This window comes from Prinia subflava, chromosome 4, assembly GCF_021018805.1.
Source record: "Prinia subflava isolate CZ2003 ecotype Zambia chromosome 4, Cam_Psub_1.2, whole genome shotgun sequence".
Lineage (NCBI taxonomy): Eukaryota > Metazoa > Chordata > Aves > Passeriformes > Cisticolidae > Prinia > Prinia subflava.
The window spans coordinates 60,689,388-60,700,725 of record NC_086250.1 but is presented as its reverse complement, the minus strand read 5'-3'; the positions used below and the strand labels follow the sequence as shown (position 1 = coordinate 60,700,725).

The window sequence follows — 11,338 nt, the reverse complement described above, 5'->3', positions numbered from 1 at the left end:
AGGACGCGGCTCTCTCTCCCCGGGCCGTGTCGCTCGGAGCACGGGGCGGGCAGCCCGGAGCGGCGAGCAGGACGCGGCTCTCTCCAGGCCCCGTCGCTCGGAGCACGGGGCGGGCAGCCCGGAGCGGCGGGCAGGACGCGGCTCTCTCTCCCCGGGCCGTGTCCCTCGGAGCACGGGGCGGGCAGCCCGGAGCGGCGGGCAGGACGCGGCTCTCTCTCCCCGGGCCGTGTCGCTCGGAGCACGGGGCGGGCAGCCCGGACCTGCAGGCACCGATCCGGCCCCGCTGAGCTGCGCCTGCGCCCCGCGCTCCGTCACCCGCGGCGGCGCTGACGCGGCGGGGGCGGCGCTGCGGCCGCGGGGACCCGCGGGGAGCGCGCTGAGGGCTCCGGGCGGCGGCACCCGCGGCCTCCCGGCCCCGTGGCACCAGCCTGCGAGGGGAGGCGGCGGATCGTCGGCCGGCGCCCGTGGAGGGGGAGGAAGGGCTCGCCGGGCTGAGGGGCTGCCTGCCCGCCCGGGCCGGGCCGTGGCCGGCGGCGCTTCGCTCGCAGCCTCCCGGAGCCCGCAGAGCCTTCAGCCGGCCCTTGGAAGGGCCCGGCCCTCCGGCCGAGGTGGGTGCTGAGCCGCGGGGCTGAGCAGGCAGCCGCTGGGAGGGATGCCCAAAGTCCTGTTCTCTCTCCTATAACCCGATCCTTTCCACTAAGTATGTAAAAGAGCACCGCTCGGTTAGTTTTTTCCTGCCGTATTATGTTTTACATTGCTGCACACAGGAGTTTTACTGCTCTCTTTTCTTTATTCGCCTCTTGCTCTGCAGCACCCTTGGTCACCCAGTTTGTTCTTCCTGGTGCTCTGTATTGCCTCTGCAACTCTGCCCCATCAGCAGCACCACTTTCTCACTATTAAAGCGACTCACTTGCCAATTTAATAGGGGTTTCAACTTCATTGAACCTTGTAGCAGATGAAGTGCAAGTGTATAGGTTTGTAATTTTAAATACTCTTTTGAAAGTGATACTTTCAAAAGAAGTTGAGGATCGAACTAGCCAAACAGTTGTCATTGTTGCCTTTTTCCTTTCACTGTGAACATCCTCCCAATGTCAGGTTGCTTTGGATGCTGCCCAATGTGTGGATCAGCAAGTGTCTTTTATGTTATTCTCTGTTGGGGTTTTTTGGTAAATATTTCAGTGATGCATTTACTTTCCAAATTATTGTTAGGCCTACATGGATACTTTCCTAGTAACACATTAATCATGAGTTGGTATCTCTGAAATATCCTAAACTTGTGAAAAGGGAAAATGGAACATTATTTTCCTTTGCATTTTATAATTTTTTGTCGTTAAGTTTTTTATATTATGTTTATAGGAACTACATATTTATGGAACTGTTCTTAATAGAATTCACACTTTTGGGAAAGAAAAAAATTAATAAATGTATTTCTTTTTGGTAGTAAAAATATAATAAATCACAGTTGAATATGTAGGCAAGGTTTTATCGGACCTCAGATTAGACTTAAGCCAGCATACTGTCTCACTTAAAGCAGTATTATAATTCATGAATATAGTATTTCAATCTCAGTTTAAATTGAACTGCCCAGCTTTTTCTGCAGTTTTTTTCTCAGTAGATGATATTTGTTTGTGCTATCTTAGTATGGACTAATTAGAAATTGCATACTCAGTATTGCAGAGAAAGAAAACATGGCAAGCATTGCTGTTAGAAAGAAAGAAGTCACTAGAGATCTAGACCACTGTGATATTCCATACTACGTTTCTGAATTTGTGGAGAGAGAGCTTGGAAATGACTATGATTCCCTGGGGAAGCTGGACAGCCTGATTGAAAAGCTATCTGAAAACAAAAAGCACTTAGAAGAACAGGTAAGCATCTTTCTGTTTTATTTTTTTCTTCTTCTGAGTATGCTGTATGACTGATTAAGAATATGAAACTCAGTGAAATGTAGCAGTATCTCAAATGGTCCTGCTCTACACTGCAGTTCTTTTATGTGTGCATTAATACTTCTCTGTCAATGCAGGTACTCACAGTTTCGTCAGAAGTCCCTAAAAGAATTCAGAATGCCTTAAAGAATGCAGAAGACTCCAAAAAATCCCTGAGTCAGCTTCTAGAGGAAGAAACTGTTCTGTCTGAGTCCATCCATAACCACCTGCTGCAAGCTGAGCCGTGGATGGAGGATCTGGATGTCCTGATCAGTCAGGTAGAAGAGATCGAGCGGCACCTGGCCTACCTCAAGTGGATTTCTCGCATAGAAGAGCTGAGGTGAAGTTTCTGAGTACTGTATACATGTTCTGAGAATGGTAACCTGGTTTATCCCATTATTAAAATGTTTTAAATTCAGGAAAGTGTTGTCTTTACTTTTCAATATAGAAGTTATTCTTTTCTGTTATCATTAATGCATATTTGGCCTTGACTTTTTTGTGTTTTGTAGTGATAGCATTCAGCAATATCTGTTGACCAACAATGTTCCAGAGGCAGCCAGTACTCTAGCACTCATGGCAGAGCTGGATATTAAACTTCAGGAGTCATCTTGTTCTCATCTTCTTGCTTTTGTGAGATCCACTGTTCAATTTTGGCATAAAATCCTTAAGGACAAATTGACGAGGTAAGAGAGACACTGTGCCCCCTCATCTCTAGCTGTGCTGTGAGCTCATGTGTTTGTTTTGTGTTGCAGTGACTTCGAGGAGGTGCTGACACAGCTCCGCTGGCCCTTTGTGGGGCCACCTCAGTCCCAGGCATTTGGCCTTGCTGCACCAGCCAATGCCCCTGAGGTGTACAACAACCTGGAGATGCTCTTCTGTCAGCTGCTGAAACTGCAGACCTCGTATCCTTTTCAATTGTTGGGGTGTATTTTAGCAAGAATGAAAACTGTTAGAGATGCATGTTCTCAAGGAGAATTACTTAAAATCTTATTCTCCTGAAAGACAAAAGGTAATTTATGTTACTTTGCATTAACATTAGAATGTTGTGGGGGTTTGGGGTTTTTTGGTTTTCTTGTTTTGTGGCTTTTTTTGGTATTTAGAAAATGCCAAGTGCCAAAGTTGTCCTCTTTGTCAGTAGCAACATTTAGACTCCAAGTCGTCAGATCCAGTGCTCTCATGGTAGCTGGACAGTTCAGGTTGCATGAGGATTTGGCCTTACACTGTTTGGAGCCATTACCCTTGCATGTTGATGAAAAAATGGTGATGTGTGTTTTATTAGACACAGTTAATGCTTTTCCTTTTAAAGCCTTATGTGAAATCAGCTTTGATTACTTTAATATGTCCCACCCCAGAAGGAAAAGAGGGAAAACTAAACATGCATGTCTTGGAAGGAGACTTTACAAAAAGGGAAGGCTTCAGGAGGGTTTCTGTTGTGCAGCAATTAGTCTGCCTTTGAGGTTGCTCAGAGGGCACTGCTGCTCATTCTGTCCCTGATATTTATGAATTAAATAATTCACAAAAAATTAGTTAAAACTAAAGCTCAACTAAGCCCTTGTATGTGTGTGATTTTGGCTTTTTTTTTTTTTTTTTTAATCATGTAGTGGAAAGATGCAAGGCAAAGTACACAATGCTGAGTTGGTAACAATTATGGTTTGGCACAGTGGCTCACTTAAATCCATTACATGAAAATAGGAAATCATATGTTGCATTTATGAATCCCAGGAGTCTTTATCCTCTTTTAACAAATATGAATAAGAGTGTCTCTTGGACAGCCAAGAGACACTCTTATTAGAGCCAAGAGACACTCTTAGACACTCTGTGTTTGTTTCTGACAATGGTGGTTTGCTGGGTTCTTCTAAGTTTCCTAAATCAAAGACTTAAGGGACATGTATTGTCATTAAATAAATAATCCCTAAAGGCCTGAGTTATATTTAATATTACATAAAGTGGGATATTTTGAGTATCTTTTAAATTTGAGGAATTGCATTGTTTTCATAATACTGCCTTCAGTCAATGGTGTAGAACTAAGCAGTGTTCATTTTTATAAACCCATTCTATTGAAATGATGATGCTGGGGTAATTCAATTCTTGTGTCCATCCTTGACTGTCACACTTAGAGATGAGCTGTTAACCAAACCTAAACAATTGCCAGAAAAGTACCCTTTACCCCCTTCCCCACCAGTTGTCCTTCCAATACAGATCATGCTGAATCCTCTTCAGAAAAGGTTCAAGTATCATTTCACTGGAAACAAACAAACCAATGTTCTTAATAAGGTATGGGAGAAAGTGGTTTGACATTTTTAAATCGCTTTGTAAGCAACCCCTAGATTGCTATGTTTAAATTGTATAGATTTCACACTGTCCAAAATTAGGATTCTTCAAAACTGTGCAGTTCTTGTGCCTGCCGAAGTGTGGACAGACATCAAGGTAGCACTTAGAGACCTTTCAGGGGCACAGGCATTTTCTCTGGGTGAGGCAATATTTTCCCCTTGCCCAGATCCTTCATAAAGCATTATTACAATCTTAGACTGACTCCCATCTGTTCATAAGTTTCGATTAATTTCCTCTGTCTTGTTGCAAATGGTTTTGCACTGTTCTGTATTTCTTGAGCTCAAAGGCTGTGGCTTTGATTTTGGCAATGTGTTTTGCTACCTTCACGTAACTGAAAATGTTGGATTCTGCAGTAAGGATATGAAATGTGATTAGTCTAAAGGTACTGCTAAATAATTCTTTTTCTAATGGGTTGAATTTTTTAATTGACATGAAACAAGAGATGCCAAATTTGCCAGCTGGAAACTGACTCACTTTTTGTGTGATTTGCCTTCAAAGACTGAGGATTTTTATCTGAGAATTACCATTGGAATTGGTTTCATTGCATTAATGGCTTTTTAACACATCTGGACAGGATTAACAGTGTTTCAGAAGAGAGGCTCAGAGTTCATAATGACCTTGCCCAGCTAGGGAAGGAGTGTCAAAAAAACCCAACAACCCAAGCATGATAAAATTAATGAGACAAGTGAAAATGAATACAGAGGTGAGAAACAGACACACAAAATGTGAGTGCACCTCAGCAGAAGGTTCTTTAGCTGTTGGCAGTGAGGAAAACAGAAGCTGCTTCCAGTGGCACTAACACTGCAAGAGGTGTTCATCAAAGCCTGTAGCCCATATTTTTAGGTGTGGAAAGTGAAAAAGCATAAAGGCATTAAAATGTGCAATGAGAAGGTGATAGAGGGGGAAGGTGGGGCTGAGGTTAGGTACAGTAACAATAAGAGCAGAGCTTTTCTCAGGAGCACATCCTTTTTGTTGTACTGAGATATAAGGGCCACACAGGAGAACAGGAAGAAGTATATGAAGCAGAAACAAGGCTCTCATGAGTGAGAAAGCAGTAGAGAAAGGGGAAATAAAAATGGAACTTTTGCTTGAGGAACACAGTATTTGGTACATTTAAGACAATGAAAATCCAGAAATATTTTTGACAATGCTTTTGTATAAATGAAAGTTAACTAAAACAGAGTGAAAGATTTGTGTGACCTGAGATTAAGATCAGCAGGTAAAGAGAGTTGTATTTTTAGAAATTTGTTCTAAAATACTAGTAGCACTTGAATAAATGTTTGGATGCATTTAATAATTTCTTTTCTTTTTTAATTAAGCCTGAGTGGTATTTAACACAAGTACTTATGTGGATTGGAAATCATTCAAAGTTCCTTGATGACAAAATCCAGCCAATACTGGACAAGGCAGGATCTTCAGTGAATGCTGGGGTAAGGAATTAAATGTGAATATAAATATCCAAGTCAGGTTCTGATAGATCTTTGTGTAGGCCCATTTCCACTGAAATGTGTGTGTGGTGAGACTTAGTCTAGTAGCAGTTTCTTGTGTATGTTTGCACATGTCAGTACTGCCTGTCTCTGACATTCACTTCTTTCCTTTCCAAAGCTTGAGTTCTCTCGTGCTCTAGTAATGCTGATTTTGGAGAAGCTGGCTGCTGATATTCCCTGCCTGTTGTATGATGATACACTCTTTTGTCACCTTGTGGATGAGGTACTTCTGTTTGAGAGAGAGTTATACAGCGTTCATGGTTATCTCAGCAGCTTTCCCAGCTGCATGCATATTCTGTCAGAGGAATCCTGCTTCCAAAGGTGGCTCACAGTGGAAAAAAAATGTAAGACTTCCAGTGCATTTTGTTGGCCTTTATATTGCACAGTCAGAAAATGTGTGTCTACTTACACAGCTACCCTTCTTAACTAGGATAAGTCACTTGGACAGGGCTACAAGCAAAACCATATGTATTTTTGTGCTCTGTAATTATTCTGGATAAAAATTGATTAGGCTTCAACAGTGCTTCTGTGTTTTGTGGGACTCTTGCCCCTAAGCTGTATGCAATCAAGTGGGCTTATTTTTAGACAAAATGTTATGTGTGTGCAGGCAGAGATGGACTTGAATTGAAATAAGGGTGAGGTCTTAGTCCTTGAGAAATGAAGAAATATATTGGAAAGGAGCAAGCCAACTATTAAAAAACAAAACCAACCCCCCAATCAATTCTGACATTTAACTCTGTTAACAGCATTGCAAATGCAGATACATTGAAGCTGGTTTTGTATGAAACGAGTTGTCAGTAGTTTTTATAACCTGAAAATGCAAAATTTAACTTACTAGATAAGGCTGTTATGTTTTAGAGGGGCTTCTGTTAAAAACTTAACTTACTTTAAACTTAAAATCTTAACTGACAAGTTTTTTGCATCTCAGTTGCTCTTCAGAAGATGGACTCTATGCTTTCATCAGAGGCTGCATGGATATCACAGTACAAAGATATCACTGATGTAGATGAAATGAAAGTTCCAGACTGTGCTGAAACTTTTATGACCCTCTTGTTAGTTATAACAGGTAATTATATCTAGGGGCATTGCTCTTGTTTGTAATGAACAGTAAAAAACCTTCAGCTAACAGATTTCTTTACTAAATAGTTTACTAAATATTCATATTTAGTAAACTATTGTCAGCAGTAGTCACCAAATAATGTTGCAAAGTTGTGATGTTTGCAGTTGAATAAAAGCTTCCTGTTCATTTTGTATTTTGGGCGCTAACTCGTGCACAAATAATCTTGACCTAGTGACATGTTTGCAAAATAATAATGAAAAATATACATTTTGTATTTACCATGTTCTCTCATAGTTGGCAGAATATAATTTTTTGCAATGCAGTAATAAAGGCCGATAGTCCTTTTGAAGCTGTGACAATTCAGAAGCAATTAGGTAACTTCTCTTTTTTTGCAGCAGTACATAAGAGCAAGTATGCTTTCATGAGACAGTTGCATCTTCAATGGCTTTGTCTTTCTCTGTGTGAGGATGCTTTAGGGGGCACACTGGAGGGTGTGGTATTAACACACATTGCTTCAAGTGTTAGAATAACTGCTCGTGGAATCACGATGGGGAAGAAACTAATTTTATGCTGAGCTTTTGCATGGGCAGTTTCCCTGAAAACATGGAAATATCAGCTGTTTTAAACACTGACTGCATGACAGTCACAGGTGTGAGGTGGTACAGTAACATGCCTGTAATGTTTCTTTTTGAAAAGCTTTTATTTGGTGTTGGAAAGCCTAAAACCATTTTATTAATGTCTTTCCAGACAGGTATAAAAATCTTCCAACAGCTTCCAGAAAACTGCAGTTCCTGGGCCTACAGAAGGAGTTAGTTGATGATTTCAGGATACGATTAACTCAAGTAATGAAGGAAGAGACAAGAGCTTCCTTAGGGTTCCGGTACTGTGCAATCCTTAACGCTGTCAACTATATAGCAACAGTGTTGGCAGACTGGGCTGACAATGTAGTAAGTAATTATTCTTCTTCAGGAAAAAAAACCCTTTAAAATGGACTTTGGATGTTTGTTTCGTAACAGACATTTTATTTTCAGCATTTTTAGGTGTGTTCAGGGGAATTAATTACTGAAAAAGTAGAATGAGACATAAATTCAGATTTAGTAAAATATGTATAAATAAGGACAGGTTATTGTTTGAGGCCTAAGCTGCCAATTATAAACTTTCTAGGGAAATGCAGAGCCAGGGAAATGGAATAATCTGAAGAGACCAAAGAAAGTAATTTCTTTTACATGCTTTTTATTGTAAAAAAAAAGCTGTATTGATTTTGGAGATCTCTGAACCAGAGCAGCAGCCTTTGCCTGGTGCTTGAACCCCTCCCGTGGCAGGAGAGCTTAGACACATCCCATGTGGGTATCTGAGTTGCAGCACATTCAGGTGTGGCCCAGAAAGGCCACTCAGTGACAGCTGGGAATTAGTGACTGCTGCACACCAGCCTGGTGCGGAACTGCAGCTTTTCCACAGCATTTGGTGCTAAAGGCCAAACAACCTGTTACACAAACAGTGTGCAGAATAAGGCATTGTGTGTGCTGTGGGCAGCCTCAAATTCTTACTGCCCTCACAGGAAGCTGTGGCTCTAGCAGGGGCTGATCTTGCCTTGATAGGACAGCAGCCCTCATGCTGTATAACTGCATCTACTGCAGGGTCTGGATCTACTTAAAAGCCAAACCAACAAGCTGTTACCACAATGTCACACTGATTCGATAAACTCAATTCATTTTCTTGCTACTGTCAGCACAGTAAATTCATAATTCAATAAATAATCACTGTTAAAAAAATAAAATTAAAGTTTACTTTTGCAAATCTTACAGAGGCCAAGGTAGGGTTTTTTAAAAGCATGCTGCTGTCAATCTTAAAGTATCTTTTCGGTGTTTCTTTATCTGTGTTTACCTATCTGCTGTTGTATCTGAAACCTGTATCAGTTCCATCACTAGGATTAAACTACCGTGTTTTGTTTTTCACTAAATCAGGACCACAGGGAAAGATAAGAAAGTGTTTTTAAAATCTTAAATTTTTAATGTTATAAATGTGCCAGAGGAGAGTGCTTTCTAGAACTGTGCCTAACAAAGTACCAATGAAAAGTTCAAGGGGTAAAATTATTTTCTGTGGTGTTCCTCTCTGGTTTTGTTTGCCTAGTTCTTCTTGCAGCTGCAGCAGGCCGAGCTCGAGGTTCGTGCAGAAAGTGACAGCATGAGCCAGCTGCAGCTGGGGCAGCTGGCATCCATGGAGAGCTCTGTCTTCGATGACATGATCAACCTCCTGGAGCGCCTCAAGCACGACATGCTGACCCGACAGGTGGACCACGTCTTCAGAGAGGTCAAAGATGCTGCAAAGCTGTACAAGAAAGAGAGGTGATTCTGTTTATTAAATCTCTGCACATGTTAATTATTTCCTGGTAAAAATACTGAGGTCAATAAAGGCAAGAATAGATAATAGGCAGGGGTTTTTCTTCTCAAGTAGGAAAGCAGCAGGATAATAAGTTCTGGAGAATTCTCTTTATTCTTACCTTGGGACCATGGTCATGCTGTGTTTTCTAAAGTAGTTCCACAATTAGTGGACACATTAGTTAAAAACCCTAGGAAAGATTCTGGATTGTTCCAGTTTTCTATTTTGAGCAGGAATTATTTTCTTCATAGTAGTGTTGAAGATTTTATGCGAAATGGCCTGTCACGACTGTTCTGTCTTCACAGACTCCTAGGGCTTCTTGAAATATTTTCTCCTGAGTACAATTTCTGAGGTACTTCATAAAAGGAGTAGAACTCAATGATTTTCAGGTTAGATGGAGTTCCCTACAATGACATGTTCAGAGATTTTCTAACTAAAGCATGAGTTTAATATTAAATGAAATTCAAACGTAGCATTAAACTGATAACTTTTAGATTAGAAGTGGGAAAGAATTGTCTCTGAGACATTGTAAATGGGTAAGATTTTTTTAAAGGGTAATTTTAGCTTCATTTGTTGTAATATGAATAATTTGATTCTGATGATTGCAGTGCAATGGTTTCTTCCAGGTGGCTGTCCTTGCCCTCCCAGGCAGAGCAGGCGGTGATGTCTCTGTCGAGCACCGCGTGCCCGATGCTGCAGACGCTGCGAGATCGTCTGCTGCAGCTGGAGCAGCAGCTCTGCCACTCACTGTTCAAGATTTTCTGGCAAATGCTGGCAGAGAAGGTGGATCTGTACATCTATCAGGAAGTGGGTATCAGTGTGACCTGTGCAATGCCATGTGGGGGTGTCAGTGACCGGCCTCAACAGCAGATGCACCTCTCTGTGTTTGCAGATCATTATGGCAAATCACTTCAATGAGGGAGGAGCAGCACAACTCCACTTTGACATGAGTCGGAATTTGTTCCCCTTGTTTTCACACTACTGCAAGAGGCCAGAAAACTACTTCAAGCAGTAAGTAGGCAAACTTCTGATCTACTGGTATTTCAGAAGTGAATGTCCAGAGAAATAGTGTTCTACTTAAAACCAAGGTTTTTTCACAGTTAGTTTTGATCCACACATTAAATGTGTGGATCATTCATGCATCTGATGTTTTCAACTAGAAAAGCTGATTCTGCAGCAGGCACTCAGAAAGCAACAGACTGTGGCATGTCATGGAGTATTTTGTGCAGTCAGAATGTCTAGATAAAATTATGCAAGGAATATTAGGTAGCACAAACCTCTGAAACTTCGGCTAATCAAAGCAGTCAAAGATATAGTTACAACACAACAAACTTTATTGTTAGAAGGACTACTTTAAACCATGTTCCACCTCAGGATTGTCTTGGTAGCAGTCTAGTTGCTGTCACGGATGAGAAGCTGCTGCTCTCTTTCTGGTTAGTCTTTTTCACTAGCCCAGTCTCCTAAAGAGTCCAGCACCAAAATCCTCAGCTAACTGGGGCTGAAATCTAAAAATTTTTAAATCAACATGGAGCATGGAAGGTTTTTGTTACATTTAAATTTGTGCTGCTCACATTAATCCATGTAACTTTTCCTCTAGCATAAAAGAAGCCTGCATTATCCTGAACCTGAATCTTGGCTCTGCCTTGCTTCTGAAGGATGTCCTACAGTCAGCGTCAGAAAATGAACCATTAAAGCCAAGCCAGCCATCTGCAACAGCAGCACTAAATGAACTGGGGGTTTATAAACTGGCTCAGAGGGATGTTGAGATTCTTCTCAATTTGAGGGCTAGTTGGCCAAATACAGGAAAATAAAGACTTCTTCTGAAAAGGGTAATAACTTGGTCTAGATTAGTTATTCCAAGCAAAACCAAAGCAAATATCTTGTGATATACTTACTTCTTTCATTTCTGTATGCTGAGAGGTTGCTTTAATCTCATCTTATACCTTATTCTATACAGTTCAAAAAAAAAAAATCAAAATCCTCCTGACTTGGTGTTGAAGTGTGCAGATCTGATTTTCCATGGCCACCTTGCCACTGCATTTGGAGGCTAAAACTGTGTTCATCTCTAATGAATAATCTGCCTTGTCAGTGTTTGCTGCATCATTCTAAGGAACTCAGAGTATTTACAGTGTAAATGCAATTTTGTACAGCATGGGCTA

General features: G+C 41.3%; 1 protein-coding gene across 1 annotated transcript; it reads left to right on the top strand.

The window, feature by feature from the left end:
• Positions 1-336: 336 nt before the first annotated feature.
• Positions 337-11,015, top strand: RINT1 (RAD50 interactor 1). The gene is made up of 14 exons (XM_063396893.1): positions 337-608; positions 1,670-1,865; positions 2,021-2,262; positions 2,432-2,605; positions 2,675-2,824; positions 4,040-4,196; positions 5,573-5,683; positions 5,859-6,084; positions 6,669-6,806; positions 7,548-7,747; positions 8,931-9,145; positions 9,806-9,986; positions 10,072-10,190; positions 10,777-11,015. The coding sequence occupies exons 2-14, from the start codon at positions 1,689-1,691 to the stop codon at positions 10,988-10,990; spliced, it is 2,304 nt and encodes a 767-aa protein (XP_063252963.1). The 5' UTR covers positions 337-608; positions 1,670-1,688; the 3' UTR covers positions 10,991-11,015.
• The last annotated feature ends 323 nt before the right edge of the window (positions 11,016-11,338 follow it).